This window comes from Natator depressus, chromosome 2 (assembly GCF_965152275.1).
Source record: "Natator depressus isolate rNatDep1 chromosome 2, rNatDep2.hap1, whole genome shotgun sequence".
NCBI classification, from domain to species: domain Eukaryota; kingdom Metazoa; phylum Chordata; order Testudines; family Cheloniidae; genus Natator; species Natator depressus.
In genome coordinates, this window is record NC_134235.1 from 219,335,659 (window position 1) to 219,356,127 (window position 20,469).

Genomic DNA, 20,469 nt, shown 5'->3' on the forward strand with positions numbered 1-20,469 from the left:
CCAAAGGAATGTCTGTAAATTAGCCAGGCAAAAATAAACTATCTGATTAAAATCATTTGACTGGACAATTTAGTCAAATTTGCTAAAAGAACATAAGAGGATTCTATTGGAACTTAGCTGCCTCAAATGTATAAAGGGAATGTAAGATGTAAAAAAAACCAGAGCAGTGTGGAAGGGATGTTAAAGAAAATGTGTATGTATCTATCTCTGTGTGTGTAAATATGTAAAGTTCTAAGGACCAGTTGGTTTTGTTTTTGTTTTAAATAATGCCACTAAAAATCCATTTGACTCTTTAATTCAAAGTTGAAAAACTGACAGACCTTTTTGCTAGACACAGGTAATTAGTGTTGTTTGGCTTTTGGATTTGGCATTTAACCCTTAAAAGGTAACTCAATGCTTTACAAAATTTAAAATGTTTTTAAGTTGTGGCTGCAGCAGGGCAGTCAAAATCAGGAGAATATAAAAAAAAAAATCTGGATTCTTTTTGTTTGTTTGTTTTTGTAACAAAATAGCAGATGAGAGTTGTAGTAAAAAAAAAAAAATTAAAAAAAAGACAGTGCCTATCTGAAGCAACCGCAGGGGTGAGGTGCACAAAACAAGAAGAAGCAATGTTAGAAACACTGAGTCTTAAAATGGCTCTGAGTAATCAGACTGTCACTTTGATAAAGGTACATGAAAACTCTGTAAGCAAAAAAAAAAAGAAATAGTTACACCTTATGTAAAAATTGATATGGATAATGTTATAGAAGTTAAACTATGGAAGGAATGTGCATTTGCCCCAGAACATGTGCAGGGTATATTGTAGAAGGGGCAAAAGAAATGCAAACATACCATGCTACTTAATTAAAATGCTATTAGGGCTCCAAAGGGAGCCACAATAGGTTGGGTTTTCTTTTTCAGATTGCTGTGTGTTTTGGAAGCAGAAGTTAAAAGTAATCAAAACTCTGGTGAAAGCTGATTGTGTCCCTTTTAAGATAGAGTCTCTGAGCTGCTGATGGCTTTAAATCCAAAAGCAGGAAGCTTCTGTGAAAATGCAAATTACCTAAATGATAAAGGAAGGAAAGAACTAGCAGCACAAAGGAGCTGCAGATAAAGGACACACCTGGTCAGCAAACAAATTGCCTAAATAAAAGGCATGGGATAACAAGATAATTTTAATAAATTTAATGATAATAAGTATCCCTGTAACAACGTATAGTGTGTATGATTTTTGGAAAAACCCTTTAAGGTCGTATGGTAATGATGCTTCTCAGTTATTACCTGTAAATAAAACTTAAAGCTTAACACAGCAGGAAAAACATTATAAACTTGGTCTGCTGTATAAGAAGGAAAACTCAGGGATTTAATGACTAAACAGTGGGATAATTTCCCCATAACCCTTAAAAGATAAAAGCCATTGAAACCTGGCCCACCTATAGAACAAAAACAGGAAAATGTGGGGGCAATTCCTCTGTTTTGCCTGCAATCAGCAAGGGTATTTGTAAAAGAAATATTTTAAGCAATAATCTGCCACCCCAAAAGGGGTAGAAACATGTTCTTTTTGTCTTTCAGAAAAATCAGGAAAAGCTGATGCCAGCTGAAAAGTAACCCAATACCATGAATCTACTGTCACAATAGAAATTGTGTTTTGTGTTCTATGTTTTGTCTTGTGTTTTGTCTTGTTGCTAGCACTGTTGTGTGTTAAAAAAAAAAAAAAAAAAAAAGATACTGAAGACCTGCAGGAACTTAAAAATAAATTAAGCTCTCTGTCCCAGCTACAGGACAGCCTGATACAAAAACAAGTACATGCCAACGTAGACTTGGTCCAAATTGGTCTGGGTAACCTAAAAGGCCGATGGAATCTTTAGTAATGGCTTAATACTACCACATGGCTTATCCATTAAAAAAAAAATATTAGAAATAGGAAACTACACAGCCATAGCTCTGGGATGCACTGAAATGCAGATACTTGCACTAGCTACTTTGGAACACAAAATGTTCTGGGTCATATTGGGAAATATTAAGGTTTGATGCATTTGTTAAAAAAGAAAGAGATCATTGTTTGACACTTATCAATATGAATGGATTCAATATGTTTCCAGTATTGTAAAACCAGACTTGTTAATGGGAGAAATTGTTGTCAAAATTGCACACCAACAGTCCCTGGAGGCAAAGGTATTGAAGGTTAGCCCACTCCCCATATTACACATGGGATCCTTCTGGCTACCCTGGACCTTGAGCCAGTGGGCTGGGGAGGGAGGGAAGCTATTGGACACTAGAGGTTGTACCGAATGGACTCCTCAAAAGTGGGTGTGCCTCACCTTGCCTGTTGCCCCAGAACCTTGTAGTAAAGATACATCACTAGGATCGTGTATGTGGCATGAATTGGAATCACAAACTCAAATTGCCTCACAGTACCTTCTCTTGAATAGGCTACATAGAAAGTGACACTGACGATTATAAATCTTAGTGTCAAAAGGGGGATTATGTTGGATCATATTAAAGAAGTTCTGTATTAAAATCACAAATGAGTTTGATTCCCCATAGTTTAAATTCCAGGGTATTACTAATTAAGAGGTCTCTTGGGTTTTGGTACTGTTTCTCTCCCTCTATGTGTGAAACTTGCAAGCTGCTAATTGTGTTAGTACATTCTAAGACAGAATCTGTTCTCAAAGCAATTCACAGAGACTCAAAGCAATACTCTAACAACAGAAACAGCACCCAGAGACTCCCCGCCCTTTTGTTGTATTAACAATTGTGATTAAAATAGAGATAGAGGATGTATGTGGACGGATGCTTGGTGTGGATAACAACTGAATGATCAGGGAGGTGCCAGCCTAAGAATCCAGTGTCCATCGGCTGAAGAAGGCGTCAAGTGGAAATAACCAGAGGACCCCCGGAGGGCAGACTGGAATCCACCCAACAGCCTCAAGAATGGGAGAACCAAAGAACAAGATAACTTCTTGGAGCCGTCAGGAATGTGCTATCTGCTGATTGATTCAGCAACAGCATGATGAAGCAATTCCCATAGACTGGCATAGGAAGAAATTCCTATAAAAATAGACTCTTAAAAAGTGAGAACTTTGGGGTCTGATTCTGCAAACCAACTTCCAGGAGCATCAGATGAGCATCTGACAAGGCCCTGCTCCCTCCTCATGTCCAGGCCACCTGGCCAGTGGCTTGGCATGAGCAACTCTAAGGCTGGTAACTATGATGACAACCTTGCAGAACCTCTGTGTGTGTGTGTGTGTGTGTGAATGTGTGAATGTGTGAATAAATATGAGATTGAATGGAATGTTATAGCTATAACTAACTGCTTACTATGATAACAACCTTGCAGAACCTGTGTGTGTCTGTGTGTGTGTTTGTATGAATGAATGAGTGAATAAAGATGAGATTGAATGGAATGTTACAGCTGTAACTAACTGCTTACTATGATTCTTTCTGTATTCACAATAAATGTGGTATTTTGCCTTTTTCCCTTTAATAAGATCCTGCTGGTTTTTAATTTATTGGTACAACATTACCACAATGTTACCGTGACAATTGTTGGGTGCTGACAACATGTTCCGTGCTCTAAGGAACACTGTGTAGACAAGTTTCCCCAACTAGGTTTACAATCCTAAAATCTAGTCTTGAAAAGCCTTGTTCATGTGAGTAAATTCATACTCATGAGAGTCTTCCAATGAAGTGAGTGAGACTGGCGCACATTTTTCTTAGTATGGAAAACATTCACCTGCTCCTATTTCAAATTCTTCATCAAAACATACTTTTGTCCTGCCTATCCCTCCTAACCACCTTTTGAGGCAACTTTCATAAGAACATAAGAATGGCCATACTGGATCAGACCAAAGGTGCATCTAGCCCAGTATCCTGTCTTCCGACAGTGGCCCGTGTCAGGTGCCCCAGAGGGAATGAACAGAACAGGTAATCCTCAAGTGATCCATCCCCTGTCGCTCATTCCCAGCTTCTGGCAAACAGAGGCTAGGGACACCATCCCTAATGGGCTAATAGCCATTGATGGACCTGTCCTCCACGAATTTATCTAGTTCTTTTTTGAACCGTGTTATGGTTATACAATTGCATGTTTGGGCCCTGCTGAGTGAGGAATCTTACTGCTGGTAGAATACCACTAGATAAATACACTATGTGTCTGATTTGTTATCTGTAATTTTCCTTCTTTAGGCTTGACCTTTCAAAACCTTATTTATGTGAGAAATCTAAGAAATTCATATTGAGGAGGGATTTGGAAGAAGAGAAGTGCCTGTCACACAAGTGGTTGGTAGGGCACTCCCGGGGTTGGGAACAGCATAGAAAATATAAGGATGAGAGAGGAAAGAGACAAGGGTACGTGGAATAGAAAGCTATGAAGCATGGATAGGGAAGTATCAAGGTTTTTTGTATTCTCATGAGAAGAGTCCCTGCCCCTTGTTGTGATTTAAGGAGAACAGAGAGAGTCAATGAACAATTCTTTATTAAGTCTTCCACCACCACCTTTAAGGCATAAACCAGAGGACTCTAAAACACTATTTGCATATGTCTCACAATAGAATAAGATGTTGAGGTGAATCATTTCTTGCTTATTCAGTGTAGCTAGCTCTGGGCTCAGAGTTCAATGGAAATTAATCTTGAAGCTTCTGACAAAAATCATGTATGCCTTTATTTTAAATGTCTACAACAGCAGCCTCTCACACTGGTTCATTCGGTAGACCTCTTTGCTAATGAGATAACCTGGATGAATCACTTCCCTTCCTAAATTCATAATCCCTCACTTTCCATGTGGCATCTACAATGTTTGGATGGCTAATATTTTCATTCTACACACTGCTGAAAAGGGCGCTGTGGAACAGAACTGAGCACTGCTGCACTCTGAACCAATACAGAACCAGTGCCACAACACGGTATTTGGGAGTGATGTGCTACCATAGGTGCCATTTTTCAGAAGACACTTAAAATTGAGGTCCCATCCATGTTATCCTTAAATGAAAACAGGATCAGTCCCTTCAGGAGCAAGATTGGCACCTAGCACTTTTCACGAGACAAGTCTCCTACCTGAATTCCAACTTCAACAATTCCATTCTATTACTGCTATATTTCCTCTACAGCTCCACTTCTTGTGCTAAACTGATGTGTAATGATATACTGTATACCAACAGAGTTGTTGTATTTAAGCCCTAACATGGCTGCCTTTTAGTCAGGGATGACATAATCCCTCTGTATATCATTATTAGATATTTATAGGACTAACTCCCAGAAGTCCCAATCAGGACCAGGGCCCCACAGTACTAGAGTGCTGTATCAAGCACATACATACACAAATCCCTGTCCAGAAGAGTTTTATTTTTAATGTGCATTAAGCAGAGTTCTTACAGTTACCTTTTTAAAGTAGGTATTATAAAAATAATGTTCTCATTCTGTCAAGAGATACTTTTACACAACTTTTTCATTAGGTTTAGATACCTGGTTTACTAATAATTAATTAGATTGCCAAAAGATTGTTCATTTTTCAGATTAATTCCCAGTTTAAAGAATAGCTCCCACAAATCACACTGGTTCAGATTTGTATAACTGAAAATTGTTCCAAATGTACAAGTTATTGATTTATGAATTCCAAGATTAGCACATGATGCACCTATGCAACAAATTATTATACAAGCTTCAGTAAGTTCACTTTACATATAGACATTTATGTACTGTACCATAATTGCAAGTTATAAATTTAACCATAACCACTCCTTTAGAGTGTTCTGAATAAGAATACTTGACAAATTAGGCATTTAAGGGCATATAGGATATGCAAAACAAAGTGTTTGGAACAGGAATGATCATTTTGTTCTGTTTGTACAGCACCTAGCACAACAGGGTCCTGGGCTATAAGCTAAGTTCCCGCTAAGCTGCGTGGCTGCACAGTAGGCTACCAAGGGCCATGCAGGTGGGGAGAGGTGCCCCTCCCGCAGCCCAGCCCAGCCGGAGCTGCCGCAACCAGGGAGAGGTGCCCCTCCCCTGGCCCAGAGCTGATGCAGCGAGAGAGGGCTGGGGGGAGTCCTCTCTCCCTGGGGCAGCTTGCACCCCAAGCCCCTCATCCCCAGCCCCACCCCACAGCCCTCACCCCCCCCACACCGCAACCCTCTGCCCCAGCCCTGAGCCCCGAACTTCTCATCCCTGGCCCCACCCCAGAGCCTGCACCCTCAGCAGGAGCCCTCACCCCCCTCACCCTAACCCTCTGCCCCAGCCCTGAGCACCCTCCCATACGCCGAACCCCTTGGCCCCACCCCCATCACACATTATCTGCATATTGGTGCACATAACAAAATTCATTCCGCACATGGACGTAAAAAATTAGAGGGAGCACTGCGAGTAGGTCTCCTAGGTGCTACGGTTAAAAAAAAAGAATAATAAATAATAATATAATCTGTTTGCTGCAGAAGAAAAAAATCAACCAATGTCCCAAGAGAAGTATTACCTTTCCATTGTTTATCATTGTCTTTCTTGCTCTCTACTTCCTACCACTGCCCTAGTGTCACTTTCATTATCTTAATACGACTGAGATATAAATCCCTGAGGGCAGTTGCCGTGTCACTTTATTTGCCTGTAAAGCATCAGGCATACTAATAATGCAACAAACACAGAACTGGTGAGTCCAGATCCCCAACTAGCACAGACATGTTTTAAACACTGCTGGTCTGTGATCTCCCTCTGGATGCACTGTAGGTCAGAAGAGGAGATACAATTTCATACTGTAGTAATAAATATGCTGTTGTAATTCTTATACAATTAAAACTTTAGTTGCTTTCATGTAACAACTGACGTTGATCTCCTGCCAGTGGAAGATGTTTACGTGCAAGGTGGCAGAGTTGAGACAGGATCATTCACTTCAAATTTGTCAATGTTCAAGAAAATACTTTTACATAAGAACGGCCAATAGTCCATCTAGCCCAGTATACTGTCTTCCAACAATGGCCAATGCCAGATGTTTCAAAGGGATAAAAAGAACAGGGCAACTATTGAGTCACCATCCCCCGTCATCCAGTCCCAGCTTCTCGCTGTAAGAGGTTTAGGGATGCCAAAACCTGCGGGGAAAAGAGGGTTCATCCCTGATCATCTTGGCTAATAGTAATTGATGGAGCTATCCTCCATAAACTTATCTAATTCTTTTTTGAACCCAGTTATACTTTAGGCCTTCACAACATCACTTGGCAACAAGGTCCATAGGTTGACTGTGCACTGTGTGAAGAAGTACTTCCTTATGTTTGTTTTAAACATGCTGCCTATTAATTTCATCGGGTGACCCCTGCTTCTTGAGTTATGTGAAGGGATAAACAACACTTCCCTATTCACTTTTTCCACATCATTCATGATTTTATAGACCTCTGCCATATCCCCCTCTTAGACATCTCTTTTCTGAGATGAACACTCCCATTCTTTAATCTATCTTTGTATGGCTGCTATTCCATACCCCTAAATATTTTTGTTGTCCTTTTCTATACCTTTTCCAATTCTAATATATCTTTTTTGAGATGAGGCAACCAGAACTGCATGCAGTATTCAAGGCACTTATCAATATTGAATTTCATCAGCCATTTTGTTGCTCAGTCACCCAGTTTTGTGAGATTCTTTTATAACTCTTTGCAGTCTGCTTTGGACTCAACTATCTTGACTAATTTTGTATCATCTGCAAATACTGCGACCTAACTGTTTATCACCTTTTCCAGATTATTTATGAATATGTGGAGCAGCACTGGTCCCAGTACAGATCCTTGGGGGAACCTGTTATTTACCTCTTTCACTGTAAAAAGTGACCATTTATTCCTACTGTTTGTTTCTTATCTTTCAATCAGATACTGATCCATGAGAGGACCTTCCCTCTTATCCCATGACCACTTACTTTGCTTAAGAGTCTTTGGTGAGGGACCTTGTCAAAGACTTTCTGTAAATCCAACTACACTATACTCATCACCCTTGTCCACATGCTTGTTGCTGCTCTCAAAGAATTTTAGTAGATTGGTGAGGCATGCCTTCCCTTTACAAAAGCTATGTTGACTCTTCCCCAACATATTGTGTACATCTGTGTGTCTGATAATTCTGTTCTTTACTATCGTTCCACTGATTCGACTGGTACTGAAGTTAGGCTTACTGGCCTGTAATTGCCCGTTTTTAAACCAGAGAGTTCCACTAATATTGATATAGGAGCCACAAAATTAGACCAGGATGCATATGTACAAGTTACTACCTCTTAGTGAAAGCTGGGGACCTTGTATAAAGATTTATGATACAAACTACAATAATACTAGTAAAGAGCTCTGTGTAAGCTCAAAAGCTTGTCTCCCTCACCAGTAGAAGTTGGTCCAATAAAAGGTATTACCTCACTCACCTTTTCCCTATAAGACTAATAAATCAGATACCAACTGAGCAAAGCCATCAAGCGAAAAGTCATTGCTGGATCTGGGCAAAATATATAGAGCTGAGAAGAACAGATTTGTTCTTTTAATTTACTTTTTGCATGTGTTTTGGTTATTATTATTATTATTTATTTTCTTTTCTAGCATTTATTTTCTTTTCTAGCATTTCTTTTCTACCTTCAAAATTCTCTTCTGCTGCAGAATTGGATACTGTCTAAAATAAGAAGAAAGTTCTCTATAAAACCAGCATTGGCAAGGCTCAGTGGATTGACAAACATCTTTCATCTCAGAAATGACTGAATACCTATCAGTTCTGTAATGAGTGTAGATTACACTCTCCTGGGACCTACCCAAAAAATCCTAGTCAGATACCATAATATGCTTTATCTTATCAGGGAGCATTACACCACTCACTCCAACGAGCAGAAAGGTAGATTTTACATCAAATTTTTGCTGCACTTTTGTGTAGTGTTTTATTTAAAGAAAATACAGCAAAAAAAGGGTGTATAATTTTGAAATTTGCTAATTCTACAGTTTCACACCAAAGGATGAAAAATTTAAACAGGTTTGATGAATTAATGAGAGTTATAAAATACCTGGTGTCTACCCGGACCGTGAAGCACGCTCCCAACTGCAGTATTAGACATACCCTTACAGGTGCGGCACAGAGTGTTAAGCTGGCTTCTCTGCATCTGACATGTCACCACTAGTAATAAAGGTTTTCCAGGACAAATTCTGCTTTCAGTTACACCTTTGCAAACCCATTATCTTCAAATTAACCTCTCAGTGACAACTGTGTAACTTCCATTTGTAAATCTGAATAGGTGGAACTGATTGGACCTTAATCATAGAAATGTGTTTTACTCAAGAACAGAATCCAGCTCTCCCTCTTTTAGCTGTGGTGGTACTCCAGTGCTATCAAGAATAAAAAGCACATTTTTCTCATTAAAGTAAGCCACTCTAAGTACAAACAAAAATAATGAGCAGAATTTCTACCTTTTATTACATTCACGTGAAACTAAACTGATGCTTGTTAGGTCTTGCCTATACAAAATGGAACAAGACACTTTTTTCTTAGGACAATAATACATACCCAAACTGTTATAAACTGGGACAGTACTGAAGAATGGTATACTTTATTTTATTCAAAGTTACTGTAATTTAGTTGCAGTGGTCTTTAACCTGATACATAACCTATACTTTAAATTATTCAAAATACAGAAGTAAAACCTAGAATGTATAAGACTGATTCCTGTCAATGGCTACAACTGGGCTATTTTAAAGCAAGATTTACAGAATTTGTTCATCTTAACTGAGGCTACTTTAAGAGCTCACAACTGCGAACATTTTACTAAGATCAATTTCTAATGGTAGGAACTGCTTGTCTGCATCTTTTCGCCCTTGTATGACTGTATAAGGAAATTAAGATTTTAAAGCAACTTGCACTCCGTATTTCCTTTTTAAATTAACTCTACTATTGAAACATATTTGATACATACCGTTTTCAGTATATTGTATTGAAAGAACAGGTGGCTTTGCATCAATAGCAGTAGTTTCCATTTAGCATCAATTGCCACAGCAGGTTTCAGAAGCATAACCTCTCATGACATGGTGTAAATATAGACCATGGCTTTATTAATGCTGTGAACCCCCAACTCCAACCTTGCAGGATCACATAAACTGACCATTTGATGTAGGTTAATGATATTTATTCCAATTATTATAAAAAAATTGGAAAACATACAATTTATTAAAGCTAATTTAGATAAAAGAACCATTTACAGGACCTGTGAAATCTGCTAATCAGTTCTGAGTTCACTGTCAATGTCCCAGAATGCGTGATTCCAAGACATCACAGACAATGCAAACCTTTGCAGTTGCATGAAACTGGTTTATAGTAGATCAGGTAAGTTGCTTCCCCCACAACCCAGACACTGCATTTTTCTCTGTTTCCTTTGTAGAGAACAATACCTGGCAGCATACCTAAAACAAGTCACCAAATGTCATGGGTGCTACAAAGAATATTTTAGCACCCATAATCTAGTGAAAGGCATTCATTACATATTTGTGTGTGGGGCTCAATTTTCAGGTTTCCCTTCTAGATTAATAGATTTTTGATTAACAGATTTTAAGGCGAGAAGGGATTATCATGATCATCTAGTTTAGGTTATATTAATGTAAAATTAAAAAACTGGGCTGGCCTGGGGGACTAATTGCACAACCACATGTTGGAATCAGAGTTTTAATACTCAGTCTCTTGGTTTCTCAGGCCACTACGGGCTAGAAGCACTGAGGAAACAGTGTATTTATCCTTGGCAAGGAAAAACCATGGGCTGGGGAAGGGATAGAAGAGAAATTGGGAGGGGGTGAACTATGAGGATCCCTCCCTCCTTAACCTTCCAGACAATGCATGAAGTTAGTTTATATGCCTTTTCTTCCCTTCTTTCTCTCTCTCTCCTTATGTATCACACTATGGCTGTGTTTTTGTTTCATTTTATTTCCAGTCTTCTTACTTTCAATTGTTTTCTTTTTCTTGTTTTCTAGTTATACTTCCTACCTCTACTGTTGGGAAAAAAGGATAATTTAGCCAAAACTATCCAAAATTTGATAGTGATCTAAAATGTTCAATGGCAAATAAATTGATCTAATTTGCAATGTGTTTAGCTATTTTATAAAAGTAGATTTCTAAATAGAAAAGAAATAAAATTATTGTAGATATAAAATTTGGCCATGTACTATAAAAAATGAATGAATGTGTCTGTTTTCAAATTCAGCAACATATCAATGGGAAATGCTCACCCTCTGCTTTGCTGAGCTCCAATGCCAGCTGCTCTCTGGCTTTGACCTCTTCATTGAGTCGCTCTTGCAATTCTTCCTGGCATTTGAAAAATTCAGTGGCCTCCTGCTGCTTTTTGAAGGATTCTCGCATAAGTTCTGTCTGCGAAACTTTAGCATGTTCCAGCTACAGCAAGAGAAAGTTACAAATATTAGACATTCATGAGAATTTTAAATAAAAACACCTACTCTAAGGGTATGTCTAAATAGCAAAGAAAACCCTGCGGTTGCCAGTCGACTTGGGCTCGAGCTCTGAGGCTGTTTCACTGCTGTGCAGACTTCTGGGCATGGACTGGAGCCCGGGCTCTATGACCCTGCGAGGTTGGAGGGTTCCAGGGCTCGGGCTCCAGCCCAAGACAAGAGGTTACACAGCAATGAAACAGCCCCACAGCTCAAGCCCCGTGAGCCTGAGTCGGCTGCCATGGGCCAGGTGCAGGTTTTTCTTGGCTGTGTAGACATATCCTGTCTTTCATGAAAATTATTAGCCATTTTGGCTGATTATTAGCCTGATAAAAGGACACACATTAACTTCAATGGATATTGGATCAGATGTTCAATGCATATGCACTGACATACTGAAATATGAAGTCCCACACAATAAGAAGATCTAAGCAAATACAGACAAATGTTCAATACAGTGTATAGTATGAGTCACATGACTGAATCCATATCTATGTGCCAAAACTTGAAACTTCCTGGTTTACGTCAGTTTATACCAGACTCACCTTTATTTAAACAGAATGGGTTTTGCATTTAATATGTGTAGGAGTATACTGTCACTAACCACATCCTTGGTATGCTTAAGAAGCACCATACAAAATCTATGGCATTTCTGAACAAATTTTTAGGTGAGCAGCATTCCTTTCTTCTTCCATACATATGTGTAAGTAGGCACACTAGGAAAATGTGAACTTTGAGAATATTAATTTTTTCAATTAATGAGGCAGTAAAGCAATATTTGTTTCAACAGTTCCTTATTAACGTTGTAATGGCTTTTTAATTCATGTATTTTCATGATCCTCAAGTTACAGAATGACAACAAATGTTTGCTTAACTTCAGAAAAGTAAAGAACTCACACCCTTGTTTTTATATCGTAAGTCTTGGCAGATTTCTATAAGTATGGTTGCTTCTGTGTTTTGCAGGTCTGTTCTGTGAAATGGGGGCTACTTCACCAAATTGTTCAAAAATAAGAGCGGTTTCATTTTTCATTTACTCCAGCTAGTAAAATTAAAGATACTGAATTGCTCAGACTAAACTGTCTTACTAAAACTCAAACTGAAGACTTCACTATTTTTGAAAAATGAGTTGGGAAAATTTTATAACAATTTCACACCAATTTGTCTACTTATCAATAAAAATGGCTGTTCAGAATTAAACTTCTAACTAGAAAACATCTAATCACTAATATTTCTTTTAACATTAATGAATTTAAACTATCCTTTGAAAGCAGTGCAAGACTTTAAAAGGGTGCATGGTTCTATAGCTTGTACTGACTTTTAAAGGGACATCAACAAAATTTGAAACAAAATTTATTCAAAAATAAAATTTAAAAGAAGGGACAGGTACTAGAGGTGCCCAGGAATCACCCTACTAATTTGTTGTGGTTTTACAAGCACCATTATACTATTTTAAGTTTTTATATCCTAGGTTGCTGTATGAAAGACTCACGCAAACAAAAGGGGAAACTAAGCAACAAACTTGCTATACAGAAAGAAAAGGAGTACTTGTGGCACCTTAGAGACTAACCAATTTATTTGAGCTAACACAGCTGTTACTCTGAAACTTGCTATACAGAGTAAACAGTGAAACTGACTTATCTACAAGGGCTTGTCTACAAGGAGATATTCAGGAAATCCGAATTAACTAATTTCCAAATTGAATTAAACTAAACTGAAATAAAGCCAGTTTAATTTTGAATGAATGTCTCTGAACAGGGATTTAATGCAGTTTAACCAATCAATTTTTAATTCATACCTTTAGTTAATTTGGATTAACTTTCCTAGTTTAGACAAGCCCTTAACCAAAGTGCTGTCAAATGCACACATTAAAACTGAAAAATAAAAGATTTTTTCTCTCTAATCCCTTTAAATTGTAAAGAAGTTAGGTGTTACTGGTAATAAGCATAGGGAAAAAAAATGAGACAAATGTGTTTTTTAAGTTGACAATATCCTTTTCATAAAACCACTAGAATTATGCCATTTCAAATTTACTAGTGTTCTTAAATTTAAGATATGTATATTACAGCTTAGAAAATGAAACCTACAGGAGTGGTTTTATTTCATTGCACGGCATTTCCACGTCACACACAAAAGAATAAAAACTCATAGTAAATCTCTTTGTTACTGGTCTAAGTAATAAGCACTACTAAAATACAGGCATAAGAACACATGAAATACTAAATCTTTTCATAAAAAAACTTAACATCCAATACAGTTACAGTTTGTAGCCCTAATAATTTTATAATTAAGACTTATCACTTCCTGTTAAATCATTAAATTAAAAAATGGACAGTCAAACACGATTACAAACAATGGGTTCTATGTTCAAGAGATATATGTTTAATTTATTTCCAAACACTTTTTCTTTTAGTTGTAAAGATTAAAAAGTTGAACTTCCTTAAATAATGTCATACTTACTGAATATGGAGGTGTAGGCAAGGAGATTTTAGAGACAACTTTTAATATATGCCCATTTTTTTTGTGCCTGTAGTGAAAAATTGAAGTATTTACAACTACAGAGTTATTTTCATCCAAGTGTTCAGTGAAAGGAAAAGGATATGGTAAAGGCACACGAGATTCAACCTCATAGGTATCTTCTTCTTGGCCTTCTGATTGCAAGCCATTAAATAAGTTAGATGCCAAGTATGTGCGGTAAGAATCCATTCCAAAAGATGTTGCTGTTGCTCTCTTCTCCTCCGTCACGTAGCTATTTTGCACTGGATATTTTAATTGTAGAAATTTGCAATAAAACATCTTACATTTTTGACACTCTGAGGAAATGGCACAGTAGTGCTAGCGACAGTGTGGGAACAATCATTTCACATTCACATGAGTAATCAAAAAGTGCAGGAAGGTCCCAGGTAAACATCAAGCAATAAAAGGAATCAACATTTGCAGAAACCAGCTGGATAACTGAGCTTTGCCATTTTTCCAATACCATTAAAAAAAACAAACCCTTCTCTATAATATATTTCACATTAAAGTGCGATCTGAATCCTTCAGAAACAGAAAAATGGTAACAGGAGGGAGGTAATTACCAAAGCAAGAAAGTATACTTTCGGTATCAAAGCAGGTACGCTACAGCAAGCAAGCAATCAGCAGAACCTGGCAGCAACTGTCCACACTTTTAATCTCCACTGGAGCATCAACAAGACATTTACATATGAAGATATTTGCCCTTATTCTTGTTCCTTGAGTTAAATCAACAGGAAGAGCTGTTTTGAACTCAGTTAATTAAATAATGCCCCGTCTCACTGAGTAAAAGTTTCCTGTCAATATCTTCCCTGATAAAGAGTTCAGGACAGAGGGAGTGGCTAAATTAGGTACGCTGGCAGGTGGAATTTGACTTAATACGCCCACATTTGAAGCTTGCCCAACAGGATTCAAATTCCACATCAGAGCTCTAAAAGAGTGTGTTCAAACAGGTTTAAAATAGCACTTTAAAGATTATGTCAGGTTTCTACCACTCCTTTTAAAAAGTATGCCGATTTGTATGTATAGTATTAATTGAGGAAAATGACTTAAGTATCTGCTTTGCTTGTAATTATTTTATTTAGATGTTAGTTTCTCATATTGATTATGCTGAACATGTCATGTTATTTCTATTATTCATTTTTTCAAACTCTTTTCTTTTGGGCTGCCATTAAAGGTAAAACGTCTGAATTTACTTTTTTAATGTTCATACACAGAATATTTAATAAATTATTAAGAAACTTCTTGCACCATTAAGAAACTCCCTAACTCCTCTGTTTCTGTTACCAATTACATGTAACTAAATTAGCAGACATCAGGGGCCACATCACCCGATATGCTTGTTATTCCCAAGTAGAGAAACATTATCTGGTGAGTGGTTGGGAAATGAGGCCACAATTTATATTAGATACTACAGAAAAATGTGTAAACAATGCAAAAATTCATTTATTTTTATCAGAGGTCTCATTAACAGGGATAAACCTATTTTTATACTACTTCAGATTCTTATGATTTTGAAATTAATATGTTAACTGTAAATATATACATTAATCCTGTTTTTTCAATTTATATTTTTCTTGAAATTATGTGACATTTTAGTTTCATTTAATCAAATACATTATTTTCTATATATTAAGCCTTTTTGTGGCACAGAACTTGCCAATAGAGACAACATGAGTATAGTTTGGGGAATTTTTTCAAATATTTTCATAGGAATGGAAAGATATAATGCCAAGGACTCTTAACAGTGTAAATTCCACCTCATGGAAAATTCTGATGCAATAATTTTTACATCCCAATTTTAGAAAACAAAACAGATATAACTTTCACAGCCAAATGATGGCAGGAATGCCATGGCACAGAGGACCATATGCTTATCTTCTGAGACTCGAAACTGATCAAATTGAAAAACTTTTGGTTTGATTTTAGAATACTGTTGCAAAAGTTATTTCAAAATATAATTCCTACATTACTATTATGAAGGTGTTAGGGAAACAGTCCTAATTAACTGATCCTATATAAAATTACACACCTGTTTTAGACTACTCATGACTACATCCATTAGATACTATTTCATCACTATGTAACAAAAATAGAAACATGTTTGACAAAAGTAAAAGAATTAAGATTAGTACACCAATTACTAATGATATAAAATTATTGTCTGAAGTATTTGGAGGAAAGATGCTCCAGTAGCATAAACTGGATAAAAATAAATTATATCACTTTTATAATAGTGGTACGTATTCCATTAATTATTACTGTAACATTTAACTGCTCTATTCCTTTATTTTGTACATCTATCAATCACCTACTCTTTAAATGCTTATGTAAGAAAACAACATACTATGAACAATTCTACTTATACTTAAGTAATTATGAGTAATTAGCTACAATTATGTGGTTTTGTCTCTAATTTTCTCTGATAAATGTTGCTACAAGAGCCATACATTTTGTAATATGCTGTACCATAATCTGTCATTTTGTTGGATATATGATGCTTTGGATATGAATTAAAACACAAATGGTTTCCTCTATGATATCAGAAAGTGCAAGGTAGTTGAATTTTCGTTCCATTTGGTCAACTTAGATTTGGTGCTATTCTATGTAATCCTCCAACTCCCCTTCCATTTCTATCAGCAGTGATCTATGCATTTTACTCAGAGATTAGAAAGGCAGACAGTTTTAGAGTCTAACGTCATTAGTGTCTAATGTCATTGTTAGATCAGCTACTTGAGGGGTCTATAGCATACAGCTAACTGTGCCTCTGGAACACTTCTAATCCCAGCCAGTTTAGAGTGGCGCGCCTCAAAGATTGCTCTCAAACTAATGTCTCCTGGAGAATTTAATTCAACTGATTGATCTAGCAACATCATCCATGCCACTGTTTTTGTTGGGATTGTAAAATATACCATATCAGGGTTTAAGATGCAAAATTCTAGCATATGGAATGGATCACATTCCAGTGTAAGACTACCAAGTACTGACAGATATACTTTGGCCAGGTCTACACTATAAACTTATATTGGTAGACTAAGCCACTCAGGGGTGTGAAAAATCCACACCCCTGAGTGATGCAGTTATACTGACCTAACCCCGGTGTAGACAGTGCTATGTCAATGGGAGAGCTTCGCCCATCAACAAAGCTACTGCCTCTCGGGGAGGTGGATTAACTATGTCAATGGGAAAAGCTCTTTTGTTGACGTAGTAGCATCTTCACTGAAGCACTACACTGGTGCAGCTGTGCTGCTGCAGCATTTTAAGTGTAGACCTGCCCTTTGTAGACCTGCCCACTGGGCCCTATCTGAGGAGCTGAGGGAGTGAGGGGCACAGAGGGAACAAAAGTGGCATTATGCCTCCTTAAGCTTCCCCCCCAGTGTCAGAGGTTTCTGGCAATTGATTTAATCTGCTGTGGAATCTGGAGCTACCTCAGAATTGTGCTAATTTAGAATAGCTGGTAATAGTCTCCTAAATGCTATTATACAACTGAGGATTACTGGAGCACAAGATACAGTAGATGCTCAGTCAACAACCCTTCCTCTGACACAGTATTAGCACACCCTTATTACAGGGAAGAGGATTGAAAGGGAATGGTATAGAGGCACCTGTACCAGCTCTGTGCCACCTAGGGATTCTGCTTAAGCCAGTATTCCAGATCTTTGCCCTGCAGCAGTGGTATAACGGAGCTGAATAGAGGCAAGGAACTGAACCAAAATGATGTACCTTTTCTGACACTACAAAATAAACTTCTGTAAATGTCGAAGTATTGACAGGATGCCAAAAAGATGAAACATTTTCCTATTCTAAATGATAAAATATGGTGAGGTCTTTTTGTTCTGTTTGTATAGTTCCTATTCCAAAGGTTCTGGTCTCTAATAAAATAATAAACAAGAATAATTTAATGCTGTAAGAGAAATGTTTACATTTTAGTATTACCCACTACATCTCATATTTTGTGAGAATATGTATTATAGCACTGAAGAACACAGAAATAAAAAGTTATACAAATTAGTTATAGCAAATGTGCAATAACCACACGAGAAGTACACTTATAATTAGAACAACAAATTATCATGTCTGCAAAGGCTGTTGGGCACTTGTATAATATGTCAAAACATATAAACATTAGATTACCATAAACAGAGGGTAGAAAAAAATGTACCTTCTGACTGGTTTTATGAAATGACCACAAAGTACAAATATCCACACTGCACCCTTTTGTTTTCTTTATGCTGTAAAATGAACTGATAGCATCTACTGTAAACTGCAGTGCTACTGAAAACCTCTCTGTGGCAAAGCTTATAGCACGTAACAGCTCAACATTTATTTTCCCTTTTTTTTCCCCGATTCACCATCCAGATGGAGAAATCACTTATTCCTCATGCATGCGGAACATCACATTCACAAAACCATTATGCAGTGTAATCTACTATAAAGTAACAAAGTTCAAATAACTAAATTTAGACAAAAAATAGCACAAGCTAGAAAATCCAAGGTTCTGGCTGAACGCCTTAGTGAAGAAAAAAAGGCACAACATGAGAGATAAACCAGACCATCAACCCTAAATTCAGCTTTTGCCAGTATTAGAATTTCTTTGTGTCCTGACAGTAGAACCTCAAAGATACACCAGAGTTATGGACTTACCAGTGAACCGGAAGTAATCAATCAGGCAGCCGTACAGACAAAAAAAAAAAAACCAACCAACCAGCAAATACTGTACTGCCTCGGGGCTTGAGTCCTGGGCTTCAGCCACAGGGAGTTGGGACTGCAGCTGCAGGGTGGGGTGTGTGTGTTTCAGGGCTCCAAACTTCTGACCCTCAGGAGCAGCGGGGCTCAGGGCTTTAGACTTGGGAGGGGGAGAGCTTTGGGGCTCTGCTCCCTACTTCAGCCCCGCACCAAGGCTCAGTGCTTCAGCCACGGGGGGTTGGGGCTTCAGCCATAGAGTGGGAGGGGGTCAAGCCTCCAGGCAAGGGAGGGGCCTCTGGGCTTTTGATCCTCGGGAGCACCGGGGCTCAGGGCTCTAAACTGGGGGGAGTGCTGGGGCTTGGAGCTTCAGCCCCACGGCTCCGCTCCCAGCTTCAGCCCCGCTGGGGGTGCCAGGGCTCGGCACTTCAGCCCCACGGGGAACACTGGGCTTTAGCTACAATGGGAGAGCCGGTTTCAGCCCCAGAATTCCCCCCACAGCTAAAGCCCCGAGCTCTGCCCCAAAGTCGGGAATGGAGACGTGAGGAGCCCCAGCACCCCCTGTGGGGCTGAAGCCCCAAGCCCCAGCGCTCCCCACAGGTCTAAAGCCCTGAGCCCCGGTACTCCCATGGGGCAGAAGTCCTGAGCTCCCCATCCGGAGCCCTGGAGCCCCAAGGGTCAGAAGCACTGACTCCCCCGTCACCACTGGACCCCCATCCTCATGGCTGCAGCCCCAAGCCCCTACCACTACCACCATGACTGAAGTCCATAACCTCTTGTTCAGAGTTACGGACCATTTCAGAGTTACGGACAACTTCCATTCCCGACGTGTCCGTAACTCTGAGGTTCTACTGTATCCTGTTTGCATCTGAACTTTAACATAGTTTAAATGTATTATTTTTGCATCTTTTTTAAGAAAAAAAAAGTCTTTAAAAGATTATGAATGTACATTTACCTAAGATAAGAACTAAGAATTGCTCTAGTCTCTAAGATAAGTACACATTTATGTATTCAGATATGTATATTAATATGGGGAAAATACCATTAACTTGTTAAATTATAATGGCTCTCAAGTTCTACTGTGTCAATCAATATTCAACATCTTTTAAAAGATGAATTTTTAGCCCAACACATTGACAAATTTTTTTCAAAGTCATTAACCTATCACTCAAATCCTTCCTACTCTGTGGATCATTTACCATACATACTGCATGTACCCAACTATTTCACACCCATCATGGTCCACTGCATCAAAGCAACTGTCCTATGTGCATCTCAAGCCCAGTTTATAACTAAAATGACTGCTGAAAAAATATGATGGACAATAGCATTTTTCATGTCAGACTGGACAAACTATACGTCATTCAAGTATGGTTTCTTGTGGCCTACCCATGTGGAAAGTGAAGAAAAACATTTACACCGCCCCCCATGCCTACTAATTCACCTGGGCTAATATAATGCATTTCTAAACATGGATGTAAAGGAGTCATTAAATTAGATATTTAACACAACAGAGCATATTTTTAAAATTCCATTTACCTAGTTTTCCTATTGTATCACAAAAGTACATATGCAAAGATAACATACAGAGCAAAAGTCTCCACCTCCAACATCTAAGTATTGTAAACCTCTGTTTATACTGGGAGCTCACTGAAACACATCACTATTAAAGGCTTTGGGCCAGAGCCTCAGCTAGTGTAAACTTAAAAGCTATGCAAAGGGAAAGCTGTGGATGCCTGAAGCCCTTCCACAAAAACATAATGCAAACCAAGGCCTTAATGCTGTAAACATGTATACACGTGAGTAACTTTACCCATATGAATTGTCTTATTCAGCTCAAAGGAACTATTCTCATACGTAAAGTTATCCCATGCACAACTGC

General features: G+C 38.2%; 1 protein-coding gene across 6 annotated transcripts in view; it reads right to left on the reverse strand.

The window, feature by feature from the left end:
* The window catches only part of AKAP9 (A-kinase anchoring protein 9), a 218,370-nt gene that overhangs the window by 56,763 nt on the left and 141,138 nt on the right, over nucleotides 1-20,469 (reverse strand). For all 6 annotated transcript variants that reach the window (XM_074945942.1, XM_074945947.1, XM_074945945.1 and 3 more), the window contains one exon: nucleotides 11,178-11,340. In XM_074945942.1, the coding sequence (XP_074802043.1) occupies nucleotides 11,178-11,340 (163 nt within the window). The remainder of the gene's footprint in view (nucleotides 1-11,177; nucleotides 11,341-20,469) is intronic.